This window comes from Monodon monoceros, unplaced genomic scaffold (assembly GCF_005190385.1).
Source record: "Monodon monoceros isolate NGI ecotype Baffin Bay Population unplaced genomic scaffold, NGI_Narwhal_1 Super_Scaffold_7, whole genome shotgun sequence".
NCBI lineage: Eukaryota > Metazoa > Chordata > Mammalia > Artiodactyla > Monodontidae > Monodon > Monodon monoceros.
In genome coordinates this window covers 59,997,388-60,013,596 of record NW_021703784.1, presented here as the reverse complement: position 1 = coordinate 60,013,596, position 16,209 = coordinate 59,997,388, and the positions used below count along the sequence as shown (strand labels likewise).

At 44.4% G+C, this 16,209-nt stretch overlaps 1 protein-coding gene across 2 annotated transcripts in view; it reads right to left on the bottom strand.

Moving 5' to 3' along the window:
• Positions 1-15,538, bottom strand: part of SYT9 (synaptotagmin 9) — a 184,010-nt gene extending 168,472 nt beyond the window's left edge. For both annotated transcript variants that reach the window (XM_029208564.1, XM_029208563.1), the window contains exon 1: positions 15,220-15,538. In XM_029208564.1, coding sequence (XP_029064397.1) covers positions 15,220-15,364 — 145 coding nt within the window. In that variant the 5' untranslated portion in view covers positions 15,365-15,538. The remainder of the gene's footprint in view (positions 1-15,219) is intronic.
• Between the last annotated feature and the right edge of the window lie 671 nt (positions 15,539-16,209).

The window sequence follows — 16,209 nt, the reverse complement described above, 5'->3', positions numbered from 1 at the left end:
TTTTCTATATTTATCATCAGTTCTCCAATTCCATTGCTGCAAAACATCCCTTCAACACTTCTGCCTAGATAAATACTAAGGGTCTACTACTTCTGGTATTTTCTTTAAAATCCCCCAGCTTTGACTCTGCAGGTGCCCGACTGCACCACTACACCATCACTACCCATCTTCATCACAGGCATTCCTCATGCAGGTCACTTCCCTCCATTCCTGGCCTGCTGTCAACACTACTTCTGTCTTAATTTTTGGTTAGTTCAATACTTCCCCAGCTCTGGTCTATCTGTTCTTTTCCTTGTCTCCTTCAGTCACTTGTCCCACACTCTACCTTAGGGCCTCACTCCCATGATCACACTCTCGACACAGTCATCCAGCAACTGTAGCCCCTTCATTATCTCTGTTTGGCCCCCTCCTCCTCACTGCTTTCCCAGCTATCATCCTACCCCAGAGCACCTACAGTCCACTAACCCTACCACCTCTTCACTATCCTTAACACCCCATGAGTCCACTTTACTCTCCTTACTCAGATGAAATTTCAGACTCAATCATTCTAATCGCTCCACTTTATACACCATCAACTCTTTATGTGTTTTTTTAATTGAAGTATAGTTGATGTACAATATTACATAAATTACAGATGTACAATATAGTGATTCACAAGTTTTAAAGGTTATACTCCATTTATAGTTATAAAATATTGACTATGTTCCCTGTGTTGTACAATATACCCTTATGGCTTATTTTACACTTAATAGTTTGTATCTCTAAATCCCTTACCACTCTATTGCCCCTCCACCCACCCTCTCCCCCTGGTAACCACTAGTCTGTTCTCTATATCTGTGAGTCTCCTTCTTTTTTGTCATCTTCACTAGTTGGTTGTTCTTTTTAGATTCCACGTATAAGCGATAACTATTTGTCTTTATCTGTTTGACTAATTTCACTAAGCATAACACACTCTAGGTCCATCCATATTGTGGCAAATGACAAAATTTCATTCTTTTTTATGGCTGAGTAGTATCCTATTCTTTATTCATTCATCTGTCGATGGACACTTCGGTTGCTTCCATATCTTGGCTACTGTAAATAACACTGCTGTAAACATTATGGTGCATATTTTTTCGCATTAGTGTTTTTGTTTTTTTCAGATATATACCCAGGAGTGGAATTGCTGGGTCATATGGTAGTTCTTTATTTAGTTTTTTGAGAAACCTCCATACTGTTTTCCACAGCAGCTGCACCAATTTACATTCCCACCGGCAGTGTACGAGGGTTCCCTTTTCTCCACATCCTCGCCAGCATTTGTCATGATATCCATTCGGACAGGTGTGAGGTGATACCTCACTGTGGCTTTGATTTGCAATTCTCTGATGATTAGTGATGTTGAGCAACTTTTCATGTTGCCTGTTGGCCATGTGCATGTCCTCTTTGGAAAAATGTCTATTCAGGTCTTCTGCCCATTTTTTAACCAGGTTGTTTTTTTGATGTTGAGTTGTATGAGCTGTTTATATATTTTGGATATTAACCCCTTACTGGTCATATCATTTGCAAATATTTTCTCCCGTTCAGTAGGTTGTCTATACACCCTCAACTCTTCTGCCACTCTTTCATTGTCATACATAAGCACGACCCTGCTCAAACACAAACTCCTGTCTCTTCATGCCTGCACAAACACAGCTGCATGTGATGGGAGGAAAAAACCTCACACCTATGCCGGTGGATATCACTTTAAATTCACAAGCACCAACTTCAAGTAGGCCCTTAATGTTGTCTGGCAGGCACACTCCACTTCCCTAATCCATTCAATCTCCTACCTCCTGGACTATCACTTTCTATCTCTCCTGTTTTCAAACCTTCAGCATCTTCTACCCCATCCTCACTCTCAGCTGGTAACCTTGCTGCTTCCCTTTTCACTGATAATGGGAGAGTAATCAGGTCCCCAAACCATATCTACTCACCTGGGCCCATATACTCTGCCCTGGTTCCTTGACAACAACTGAACTGTTGAAAGACCCACCGACTCAAGCACATCACTCAGGCAGTTCAACCCTCTGCATCGTTTGTAACTTCTCTCCAGCATACAAATGTGCAGTTATTTTCTCCTTTCTTTAGAAACCATCCTTTGAATCAATTTCTCCTCCCTTTTCCTTCACAACAAAACAGAAAAGTAGTGTATAGTCTCTTTTTTCAACATCTCTTCTCTCTTTGTCTCTTGAAGAGACTGCAATCAGACTTTCACCTACTCCATTCACCCACCCCCACTCCAAAACCACTCAGTTCAAGGTCACCAATGAACTACCACGTTGCTAAATGCAACGGGCAGTCCTTGGTGCTCATCGTACTTGACCCATCAGCTGCACTTCACGCAAGGGCTCACGGCTTCCTCCCAGGAATACTTCCTGCACTTCCAGGCCATCACACTGCTGATTTTCCTCCCACTCTACTTAACCAATCCTTTTCAGTCTCCTTTGTTCGTTCCTTCTCATCTCCCTCACCTCTAACTAGTTGTTTGACTTCTTTTATCTTAAGTCACTGCTTGGTAGGCTCATCTAGTTTCTTGGCTTATAAATATCATCTTTACGCTGATGGCTCCTAAATGCATATGTGGAGACTAGACTTGGTCCTTGAACTCTAGGAGCATATCCAAATGCCCACGCAAGGATATCCCTCCAGCAAGCCTCCCCTCATTATCCTACATCATTAATTATTGTTCTCTACCAGATCATTCCCATCACCTAAGCACTGTTATCTCTTAATTTCTTATAATTTATTATTTTTTATAAACTTTATTTATTTTAATGTGAGTTTTCTTTTTTTGGGGGGCTGCGTTGGGTCTTCATTGCTGTGCGCAGGCTTTCTCTAGTTGCGGTGAACGGGGGCTACTCTTTGTTGCAGTGCACAGGCTTCTCATTGCGGTGGCTTCTCTTGTTGCAGAGCACGGGCTCTAGGTGCGTGGGCTTCGGGAGCTGCAGCACGCGGGCTCAGTAGTTGTGGCACGCAGGCCCTAGAGCACATGGGCTCAGTAGTTGCGGCACACGGACCCTAGAGCGCCTGGGCTTCAGTAGCTGTGGCTCGCGGGCTCTAGAGCGCAGGCTCAGTAGTTGTGGCGCACGGACTTAGTTGCTCGGAGGCACGTGGGATCTTCCCGGACCAGGGATCGAACCCGTGTCCGCTGCACTGGCAGGCGGATTCTGAACCACTGCGCCGCCAGGGCCAGGGAAGTCCTCTTATAACTTTAAATAAAAACAAAAACCCTTGATCTCACTGCCCTCACCAGTGACTACTAACTCATTTCTCTCTGCTCTTGTCTACAGAAAAACTTGAAAGAGTAGTCTATACTTACTGCCCCTGATTCCTCTCCCATCAATTTCTCTTAAGGCCCCTCCAGTCAGGCTCCTGTTCTCATCTCTCTACCAAACGGCTTGTCAACATCACGTCCAATGACCCCTACGTCATGTAACTGCTGTGGTCAGTCATCAGGGCTCATTCTACTTGACCCAATGGTAGCATTTTACACAGCTGTTTATTTCCCCTCTTTCACACACCTTCTTCTTCTTGGTTTTCAGGTCAATACTCTTGCTTGGATCTTCTGCTCTCTTTATTAGACTTCTTTTGCTGATTCCTCATTTTCTCTCCATCCTCTTAGTGTTGGAGAGTTCCAGAACTCGGTCCTGGTACTCTTCTCTCCTCTAGTCAACACCACCTTCCTAGATGATTCCTTTTAAATATCAGCTCTAAGCCTACAACTCTCACATCTGTATCTCCAGTCCAGCCATCTTTCCCAAACTCCAGGCTCATACGTCCAGCTTCCTCGTCTGTTCCCCACATGACTCACTAATAAGCATTTCCAACTTAATACATCCAAAACTTAGCTCCTAATTATTCCCCTCAAACTTCACCTCTATTCTCTTGCTCAGGCCAGAATCTTGGGGTCATTCTTGATTCCTCTGTCTTTCACAGCCTACATCCATCCATCAGCAAGTCCCATCAGCTCTACCTTCCAGCTACCCAGAATCTGACCACGTCTCACCACCTCCACTGCCATCACTCTGGTCCAAGCCACCATCATCTCTCACAGCGGCCACCTCACTACTCTCCCTGATTCTACCCTTCCCTTCTACCGTCTGTTTTCTATATGCCGGTCAGAGGGATCCTCTCTATTCCTAAGTTAGACATATTACTTCTCTGCTTAAAACTTTCTTAAGGCTTCCCATCTTTCTCTGAGTAAAACTGACAACGGCTTCTAGGGCCTTACAATCAGCCTGCCATCACCTCTCTGACCTCACCTACTACTTCCCTCCTCCTTGCCAACCCCACCACAGTGCCACTGCCCCTGGCTAATACCTAGATATACCAAGCATGTGCCTGCCTCAGGACCTTTACACCTGCTGTCCCACTGCCTGGAATGCTCCTCCTCCTGATATGTGCACATCTTGCTCCCACATCTCTGACTTTTACTCATACATCCATTTCTCAGTGATGCCATTTTAATTTCCACACCTCTTCTCTTTCCATGCTTTATTTTTCTCCTTAGTGCTTATCACTGTCTAACATACGATGTAATTAGTTAATTTATTTATGTATTATTTTCCTCACGCCAACATGTAAGTTCTATAAGGGCAAGCTTTTTATGTTCTGTTTGGTTCCCTAGTGTAGATACAATACTGTATCAGGGTACCTAGGTGTGTACAATACCTAGAACAGAGCCTTGTACATGGGAGAGGTTCCATAATGTTTGATGAGTTAGTGAATGGCATTTCTAATCATAACCTCTGCCTCCAGAGTCATCTAATTAGAAGACAAACCTGCTCACCTCAGTTTTCAGCTTAAAACCCTTCAGTGGGTCTGCAGTGCTACAGCTGATGCAAACTGAAATGTCTTCGGCAGCCAGGCATATCCCCTAAATGTCATAAGAAAAGTTTACGTGTGTGGGGCGGGGCAGGTGGGGCGGATATGAAAAGTGGAAAATGTAAGACCTGCCTAAGGGCATTCAATTCAATTATTTTAAAGAACTGTACCAGCCTCTTAGCAGCCCCTGTATATATTGGGTTGGCCAAAAAGTTCGTTCGGGTTTTTGGGACGATGTTAACGGGAAAACCCAAATAAACCTTTTGGCCAACCCAATAGCATAAACCACCATCTCCACAGTGTGGCTTGGTAGGCACTACGCAGGCTTGCCATGCTTACTCCCTCCTGGGCCCTATAACATCAGAGAAAACAGACTGTGCATATCCTCAAACTGAGGGACTGCCATGCAACTGAACACACTGCTTTTTCATTATCAAATAAACAGACAAGGAAGCAAGATGTCACTGTTGGCATAGTCTGAAATTATATCTGGAACCCAGATGTTTGAACCAGATGACTACACTTGCTAAAGGCAGTTTTTACAACTCTATGAGGTAACGACACTAGCGTTTCAAGGTGACATGGCTGGGGATCTGAATAGGTAATCTCCTATGCGGTGATTCCAATCTGTCAGGCCCTTAACTCAGTCAGGAAGAACATTATCACCAACTTCAGCTTTTTTCCCATGAGAACCAGGAAGACTTGAGAAGTGAACTCACAGGATTTCCCCCATCCTGGAATCTCCTGGTCTACTTTGCTGAGAATGGATCCTTTGGGCTCATCGCAGTAAACTGTACTTCCTTCAAGATTTCTGCATCAGAGTACTCTAACCCAAGTCCTCCGTGGGACTTTGACAATGGCAAACAAGGGCTTCCATGATCTGATGACCAGTGTTCACAAGAGCAGACTCATCTCTCAACATTACCAACACATCCTCCTCCACTTACTACTGCCAAAGATCCATTCTCCCCTGTCCTAGAACGTTTGTAAATTCCGAGAATGTCCTTCCCACCCACACATTCCAGGCAAAACGCTCTGCCCAAGAATCACCTTCTTCAGGAATTCTCTACAGATCCACTCAAGTCAGCTAATTACTTCTCTCCTCTTTTTCTGAACTGTATTCAGTAATATCTCCCTTCCAATCTTTATTTTATTAATTGCAATTATTGTTTTATCTCAGTTCCACAGGGGCAGTAACCATGTCTAATGTATCTTTTGTGTGTGTGTGTGTGTGTGTGTGTGTGTTTTTCTTTGTGGTACGCGGGCCTCTCACTGTTGTGGCCTCTCCCGTTGCGGAGCACAGGCTCCGGACGCACAGGCCCAGCGGCCATGGCTCACGGTCCCAGCTGCTCCGCGGCATGTGGGATTTTCCCGGACCGGGGCATGAACCCGTGTCCCCTGCACTGGCAGGCGGACTCCCAACCACTGCGCCACCAGGGAAGCCCTCTAATGTATCTTTGAATCAGTGATGCCTAACCTAGTATCTGGCACTTAAGAGACACTCAATGGATGTTTTTTGAATTCAACTTAATTATAATTAGAAGAGTGATCAGATCAGTGTGGCTATAGTAGTAAAGTGCTAGGAAGGCAGGGGAGTTGGAAAGAGGGGGGGAAAAAAAGGAAAAAGATTCAAGTTATACAACAGCAATTTTTTTTTCATATTTCACATACATAAAGGCAGCATTTTGCCTTGGAAAGAATGTTACAATGAATCCCTATTTCTTGATGCACTCCTAACATTATAAAAGGCAGTCTAGTGTAATGGATTGATTATAGTCAGACAACCCGAGTCCACTGACTATACAATGCTCCTTCTCTAAGCTAATCTGACAGAATATTTATGGTCCAACTAATGCAAACTGGTAAGAAATACATTAAGATGCTCAAAAAATACATTTGTAGTGGTAGAGAATAAACACACAAAATTCACATAACAGGAAATATAAATTGCTTTAAAATATTAAAAACATTCAACACTACAAACAAAAAATGCAAGTTGAAACAACAACCAGGTAGCTACTTAAACCCTGTTACATTAGCAACCTTTTGTTCACATTATACCACCTGATGGTAGTAGACTGACTGTTGATATGTAGCAGGGCTAACTGGCATAGATATACTGGAAAGCAATTGGAACCCACTGGCGATAATTAACTATTAAAAAATTTTCCCAAAAGGGAGTAGGGTACTATAGATGTAAAATATTATTTGTAGTAATAAAAAATCAGATGCTAGAAATACCCCAAAAGAAAGGTTAAGTAAAAAAAGATTTATCTACCTTCTGGAATATATAGTCATCACAACAATTGCACAATAATGACTGTTCATCATGGAAAATTATAATAAAAATAGTAATAATGGCTAGTATTTATTGAGCATTTTCTATGTGCGCAGTACTACGGTAAGTATTTCACATGCGTTATGAGATAAGTACTAATGTAGGGTTGCTAGATTTAACAAATAAAAATATAAGATGCCCAATTCAATTTGAATTTCAGATAAACAATAGATATCTGTTGTTTATCTGAAATTCAAATTGAACTGGGCATCCTGTATTTTATTTGGGTAATAGCACTCCATTTTATTCATGAGAAAACTAAGACACAGGGATTGAATAACTTTCCAGGGTCATACAGCTAATAAGTGGTGATAAAAAGTTAAGTTTACAAAAAAGTAGAATAGTAAATTTTGTTTATGAATAATTTCAGGCATACCTTGCTTTATTGTGCTTCACAGATATGGCATTTTTTTTTTTTTACAAATTGAAGGTTTGTGGCAACCCTGCATCGAGCAAGTCTATCAGGCCATTTTTCCAACAGCACTTGCTCACTTCACGTCTCTGTCATATTTTGGTAGTTCTCCCAGTATTTCAAACTTTTTCATGATTATTATATTTGTTATGGTGATCAGTAATCTTTGAGGTTACTACTGCAAATAAATTATGACTCACTGAAGTCTCAGATGATGGTTAGTGTTTTTTAGCAATAAAGTATTTTTAAATTACATACTTTTTTTTAAGACATAATGCTGTTGTACACTGAAGAGACCACAGTATGGTGTAAACATAACTTTTATATACACTGGGAAAGCAAAAAATTCATGTGTCTCACTTTACTGTGGCGGTCTGGAATCAAACCTGCAACATCTCCAAGGTATGCCTGCATAAATAGGTGAAACATGCACGTGCCCATGGATCACAGAGGAGGGGAAGCGTGGACAGGTGATACCACTACCACCAAATCCATTTACTGAGCAGTTACTGGAGCACTGACTCTGCACGCTGTGATGCAACAGCCTCCCCCCGTCCCGTTTTACAGATGAATAAAGTGAAGAGTTAAATATTTTGCTCAAGGTCAATAAAGCTAGTAAGGGCAGGATCAGATTCTGACTCCAAAGCTCTTGCTTATTCCACTTTGTCATCTTGATTTCCTGGGTGAGATTTTTTTTTTCTTTCTTTCGAGTGCAGTTCTATCAGTGTTGGTATAAAAGTTTTGGTGTGATAAAATACATGCACGAGGACACATGAATATTTCAAGGAGATCTGCAAAGCCAAGTTGCTGGGGTTTGCCTTGGTTTAAAGCCATACTTCAAGCCAATCCAGTGCAAAACTTGAAAAGAAAAAGTCGTGGTGAACATTTATGGCTCAAATTGTGATTTCATTTAGAAAGTAATAATACATACTCCATACTTATCTTTTGGAAAGGGAGACTGCTCTCCCACTGATGCCCCCCACTAAGCTCCTCCCTTTCTCTACACACCTGAGCACATGAACTTGTTAGTTCCCTCAAGTAAGTCACTTAGGAAGGGATTATGATTTTTTTTTTTAAGCCGACCACGTGAGAAAGCCCATGAGCACACACAAACACAAAAGTGTCAGTATGCTTTTACAATGAAAGCAATGCCTGTGCTCTATACATAACAGGGAATTTTAGGATGATTTCCCTTAAGTGTCAGCTTAAGTTTTCCTTGAGAGTTTAGCCCACATCAAGAAGTTTGCTTTTGATTGTTTATTCTGAAAGAGGCAGCTGGCCACAGGGCTGCCTGTGATGCCTTTACCACAATTTGCTTTTGTTTTTCCCTCTTGATAATTACCTCATGACTAAACCACTCACTGGTCCATGTAGAGGAATCCCGTGGAGATGAAAACACACTTGTTTAAATAAAATATTTATGAAGAAGCCCTAAAATGTCACTGAAGTAATGCAAATTAAATCTTCACATATTGTGCATCCAATATGCCACTCATTCCTTAGAAGACTCTCTAGTTCCTGATTGCAATTAACATTAATTTTAAAAAATTAATCCCATTGTGCATAATCACACCAATGTCTATTCATAAAAATCCAGTGTTTTAAGGATGATTTTTCACTTGACTATCTTTGAAAATCTGAATTAAGGTTAAAGTTTAATCTCAATGATTATTTTGGAGATTTTTCCTTAGGAACTGCATTTAATTATTATTTTACATGTACACCTTTTTATAAGTTATTTCATTCTAAATCAATATAAGGTGACACTAGTGACGGTTCCACATTCTGGCCTTTCAATGAAATTCTTTGGACATGATTTTCTCAATTTGTCCTTTTTTTTCCCCAAATTGAGTGGATATAATAGATTCTCATGATATTTTTATAGAGTCCTTCAAATAAAAATTGGGGGTAATATTGTCAAAAGAAAGTTAAGAATCACTTAGTTGATTTGGGTGATGACTGTACAAGGTAACAGTCAAGGCCCCCGACTTGATACCATCTTTCCTAATTTTGCAAAAAAGAAATGTGAGCTGAGCTGAGAAGAGTTAGGTGGGTTCATCCTTCACTTATTGGCCTCAACAGTTGTCTTCCACCTGGTGCACATTACAACCAAGAGAGGAACTTATATAAAAATATACCGATAGCAGGCCCCACCCCCAGAGATTCCAATTTAATTGGTCAGGATAGAGCTCAGCCATTGGTAGTTTCTTGTTTGTTTTATTTTTGTTTGTTTGTTTTTCAGAGCTCCCTAAATGTTTCTAATATGCAACCAAGGTTGAAAACCAGTCTAGAGAAAGCTTCTCCTGACTAGGGTTAACATCTACTTAGAAAGAGGGGTCATCAGTGATGTGTCGTAAGGAGGGGTCATCAGTGATGTGTCGTAAAGCTCTATTTGACACCCTGACCAAGTGAACAACCTCTAGTTCACCAGAAAATGAAGAAGAAAATCCCTAGAAATACAAAGCTGGAATGTCAATGGAAAACCAGTATCCTGAATAAAAGAATTCATGACCAAGATACTGAGCAATGTCCATCGACAGATGAAAGGATAAAGAAGATGTGATATTATATATATATATATATATATATATATAGTGGAATGCCACTCATTCATAAAAAAGAATGAAATAATGCCTTTTGCAGCAACATGGATGGACCTAGAGAATATTATACTAACTGAAGTAAGTCAGAAAGAGAAAGACAAGTATCATATAATATCACTTCTATGTGGGATTTTTTAAAAAGATACAAATGAATTTATTTATGAAACAGAAATAGACTCACAGACACAGACATAGAAAACAAACTTATGGTAACCAAAGAGGGAGGAATAAATTAGCAGTTTGGGACTAACAGATATACACTATTATATATAAAGATAGACAAACACAGGGACCTACTGTATAGCACAGGGAACTACATTCAGTATCTTGTAATAACCTAGAATGGAAAATAATCTGAAAAAGAATATATTGGTGTGTGTGTGTGTATAAAACTAAATCACTTTGCTGTACACCTAAAACTAACACAACATTGTAAATCAACGATACTTCAATTTTAATAAGTAAAAATAAAAATATTGAGCAAAATCTGTATAACTGCATAGAATTTAACCTACACTTAGAGATTAAATCCATTATAGAAAAACAGAACAGAGAAAGGACATCTAAATGAAAAAAAAAAACTAGGAAATTTTCATTGACAACAACTCCTAGATTCTTAGTATATGTGATGTGTTTACCTAGAAGCTACTTTGACTTAGGCTCAACTCTTTTTCTTAAATGGAACCCATGGCCTTGGGCTAGTTTAGCTCTCTGCAGTTCGATTTATTCAGATATACCAATCTCTTTTGGCAACGCTTCTCAAACGTTAATGTGCCTATGAATCACCTGAGGATCCTGTTAAGACACAGATTCACATCGGTAGGTCTGGCACACAGTCGAACACTTTGAGCAGCGAGGTCTTAGAAGATGTTAAGAGGATTAAAGGAAACGACCTACATAAAGTGCTTGGCACAGATGTGGTTGGCACCCTTCAGAAGAAAAGACTTACAAGGAAAATAATAAAACATGGTTAAAACCTAGAAATCATTCGATCCAATCTTCTTTTCTTCTCCAGATGCGGAAACAAAAGGATGAGAAAAGTTACAGTCGCTACCCCCTAATAGCCAAATGGAGAAGAGACGAATTCTTTTTTGACTGCAATAAGTATAATCGAGATCAACAAATAGAAGTTAAATTGAGCTTTTCATTCCACGCAAGGAAAGACCTTTTAATAACTGCTGTCCTACAATCAACTGGCCCTCTTGAGGAGAGAGAGTGAAGTCCCCAGTTACAAAGTATGAGCATTGACCAGTTGATAACATTAAAGAAGACTTCCATACTTCAGGTCCCTGTTGAACTTAGAGACATCGCACATCTAATATGTACACACAGAAAAAAATCTTTAATAAAACAAAAAAAATTTTAATAAAAACTTCCTTATTTTCCTCCCCACTCCAACTCTGCTCCTCCTTAAGTCTTACCCTATACAGTAAATGGAGTTGCTTAGGTCAAAAAGCCTTGGGGGGCTTCCCTGGTGGCGCAGTGGTTGAGAGTCCGCCTGCCGATGCAGGGGACACGGGTTCGTGCCCTGGTCCGGGAAGATCCCACATGCCGCGGAGCGGCTGGGCCCGTGAGCCATGGCCGCTGAGCCTGCGCGCCTGGAGCCTGTGCTCCGCAACGGGAGAGGCCACAACAGTGAGAGGCCCGCGTACCACAAAAAAACAAAAAAAAAAAAAAAAAAAGCCTTGGGGTCACCCTTAACTCCTCTTCTCTCACCACTCACCTCCATTCCATCAACAAATCCTAGTGCTGTATCTTCAAACTGATGTCCACTATCCCCTTTGCCTGGGTTACTAGAGTAATCCTGCTAACAAGTTTCCCTGTCTTTACTCTTGAACTTCAACAGCATTTTCTCAACACAGCAGCCAGAGAGTTGCCACTTCTCTGTTAAAACCCTTCTCGTTCAGAGTAAAAACCAAAGTCCTTATAATGGTTTAGAAGGCCATACATGATCTTCCCCCTCCAACCGTTAACCGTATTTCTTGTCATTCTCTATCTTATTCACTCTGCACCAGCCACCCTGGAACTCAACTATTCCTTGCATCCCATCAAGGACGCTCCTATCTCCTGATCTTTGCACTTGCTCTTCCCTCTGCTGTGAAGGCTATTCGCTGAGATTCACGAGTTTATGCCGGACACTGCCAATATATGAAACAACATAATGACACCTAACAGAAGGATTCTAATTGCTCTCTATGGAAAAGTGCTCACCCTCAGCTTAAAGATCCACAGTTTTACTTTCCATAGTTGGTACAGATGAAGGACTGGGTGAGGTATTCCAGTTCCAATTTATGACTTGGCCTCATCAAATTCTCTCTCAATACCAAGTTAGGGAAGACTAAGGACTGTACTCCTACATCAGAGCACTGCAACTACCTGGGCAAAGAATAACCTTTCTGATGGCCCACTGATTTGTAACCCAGGCTTATCCCACCATTGAAAAAATGAACAAACATCCTAGATGTGGTATCACTCTGCTGTCCATAGGGAATTATATCTGGTTTCTCCTTTCAAAACCAAAGTTCCTCAGTTGAGCTTGAGAAAACCTAGCTACCACTGGGTAGTCAGGGATGAACAATGGGCAGAAAAAGCTGAAACATGGCATTCATGTGGGTTCCTTTACAGAAAAGGAAGTCACTCATTTACAGAGACAACTCTCTCTAGGGACCCACATGCTAGGGCTGCTGCTGGGCATGGTTGTGCCGGGTCCCACTACACTGCAGCAGCAGCGCCATTCACAGCTTTGGGCAGTGCAGCTACTCCAACCACTCAGCTTTTAGGGCTCGGAAGTTAAAGGCACTCTTGGCTTGGGCAACCAAACAGCTTTACAGGGATGCAGACAAATGCATCTGATGTAAGAGTTAATGTGGGCAAGGAGAGGAAGGAGGGAGATGAAGAGAGATGCTGGCCTGAGTTGCACTGCCCTGGAAGAGAGGGTACACTTTGGATGTGGGCTTCAGCCTCAGTTCCTCTGACCTTGCACTCACGGTCCCCCTCCCCACGCCTGCCTCGTGAACAGGCTGCTTCCTGACCCAAATCAAAGATCACGAGGGTCATGGGGCTACCTCAAAGCCACTGTGCCCTAGTTTAAGAAAGCAGAGCAGTGCTTTCAGGAACTCAGAGAGCAGCACGGCATACTCTTTATCTGTGGCTATTTCTCAGCCAAGGAATCAGATGTGTCTTTTGTAAGGAGTCTTCTCTGTGATTCTTCCTCAGGGGCTTCCCAGTGCAGGGGCTGAGGGAAACTTTAGAACATGGGATCTAGCTCGAAGATTAAGAGGAGCAGAGGCACAAAATCAGCCAAAAAGATGTGGAGTGTTAAACATGCAACTTGGCGAGAGGCCTCATCCATCTTCTCTTGTAAAGCCAAAGAGGACCGCTCATGTGCGGTAACAGTGGGAACTCCTGGCACAGTCAACAGGCAAAGAAGCGGCACGTTTCAACACTAACACTTCCTTTGGGTGAACCAAGCTAGTTTATTTCTTGTTCCTGCTGCTTAAGGACAGAACTTTCCCCAGTGAGGACACCATCCTGGGCCCCCAGTTCATGAATGAAGTGCTCTTATTCCTGTCTGCAGCCTGCGCAGCACATCAGTCCAGCAAGGAGGCGCACAAAGGCTGGGCATTAAACCTCTGGGGAAATCATTTGAAATCAAAAATATTTCTTGACTTAATTCTCCACTTTGAAGTAACACATTAGTGATCATCCCATAAACTTAATTAATGTAACCACAGGCAATGCGGAGCAATAATCTTTCTTTTACCAAAAAAACGCCTTTGAGTAGGGAAAATCTGATATAAACTTTTATTAGATGACTTCTCTTCACCCCAGAGACCCATTTTGGATATACTATCAAGGAAATGCTATTGAAGTCAGGCTTAGTGTATACCTCTTTATGAATCAAATAATTCTCTAATTTATCCTTGGGTAAATGAATTTTTATATAATGGATTGGCTTAAAATGAGGTAAATTCATACTGGATACTTTGCACACCAACAGCTCATTTCCAATATTTATACACAGGAATATCAGGGAAAGGGCCCTTTTCTTACCCCATCTTTAACAATCCAACCACAATATGCTTTTTTTTTAGTACTCAGGTTGAGAGACTATTCGAGAAAATGATTCCTCATGGTGAGAAGAATCTCAAGTAAACATTTGGAAGGAATGTGTCTTTTAGTAACCAGCAGTGGATGAGAAGATGTGGGAGACCCAGGACCCTTGGGGAAGGCAAACGGCTCCACTAAAACTCCCTCTTCCAACCTTAACTGGTCAAAGGCTAAAATAAATGAACTTTCCAAAGTTAGGAGCTTCGAAACTTTCACTAGGAATAACTGTAGGTGCACAAGCCATGACCCGTGAGCCCATTGACCTTCGTGTGCCCGGTGGCGGAATCTGGTTGAGCCGGGAGCCCAGGCCCAGGCCGCCTCCACGCCGAGAGACCCGGAGGGAACGGGTTCAGGCCCGGCTGCCCAGGACCCGGAGCTCTCAGTCCCCGGCCCAACGTCGGCTCCCGCCCCGCCCTTCTCACCCCAGACCAAGGACAGGAAATGGGCAATCCGGGAAGAGGATGGGGAGCGCCCGGTGGGATTCAACCGCAGCCCGGGGCCGTCCCCAACTCCCAACTTCCCAGAGTTTCCTCTGGCCTCGTCCCCCTTCCCATGGCTCGCGAGAGCGCCGCGGCCTCTCCTCGCCCGGAGCGCAGAGCCCGGGAAGTGGAGCTCGGAGCTCGGGAGCCGCCCCCAGGAGCCCCAGTGACAGAAGCGCAGGTGACGGGCGTGGTGCCTCCAACCCCGCGCCAGCCCACCCGGACCCGGCCTCCATGCAGCAGCCTCCGCCGGGGTCCCTGCCCGGGTTCAGCATCAGGCCACCGTGCGCTAGTTCCTGGTGCCCTCCCCTAGCTCGGTGGTCACCCGCCCTCCTCCCTCCAGTCCGTGTCGTTCTCCTGCCTCAGGGCCCGGTGCGGCCGCAACTCCCAGCCCGGGGCCCTCCGGTCGCGCCCGGCAACGGCGGCGATCCTCACCTGGGTCTCGGAGCCGGGGTCTGGCGCGGTCCCGCAGGTGGTAGATGAAATCCTGGCAGCTGTCGTGCTCCAGGGCCCCGCGGGCACAGAGCTCGGCCAGCAGCTGCAGCGCCTGGTGACAGAGCGCGTCCCTGGCCCCGGGCATCGCCCCCCCGCATCCTCGGACCGAGCCCGGCAGGCGGGCGCGGGAGACAACCCTCCGCCTGCCAGCTCAGAGCCGCCGCCTCCGGGCCGTCCGCGCTCGCCGCCAGGGACCCACCGAGAAACGGCCCAAGCCCAAGCCCCAGCCCCAGCCGGCCCGGCCTCCCACCGGTTGCATGCAGCTCTTGGCCAGCCGGTCAGTCGGGCTTTCTTTCTCTCCCGCCCTGCCCCTCCGTCCCTCCCCCTGCAAGGAGGAGAGGCGGCGCCGCACAGCCCAACGCGCCTCTTTCCTAGCGCTCCGCCCGCCCCTCGTGGCCGCCGCGGGGCGGGGCGGGGCGGGTCAGGGGTGCGCGCCAAGGGGTAGGATCCCGGCGGCCCCTGCCTGAGCGCCGGCGGGGGAAGGGGGCGCTCGCGGGCTCCTAGAGGAGCGCGGGACTCGGCTTGGGACCTCGTGCTCAGGGCGACCACGCCCAGGTTTGGAGAGTGTGTGCGGGTGCGCGCCCTGTCCCGATGCAAACCCATACCCTCTCCCACCGCCCCTCGCCGCGGGAGTCCAAAACATGTTCTTGGGTGCGTTGAGCGAAACGTGCAGTCTGAACCACACCCGCCAGATCTGGAGAACCGAGTCCCGGCTTTGAACTTGAAAAGCGCAGTCGGGGCATAAGCCATGGGCCTAAAGATGCTACACGCCCAAATGCGGGGTCTGGGGCCGAGATTCTCCAACAAAGGAAAAATTTCTCAACCGCAGGGCCTTTTCGACCACCTTGGTGATTTGGAAAAGGTGGAGACTCTCAGATCAGAACTAAGGTCAAATAAATGGCTCCTGAGAAAGACGCTGGGACTTACCTG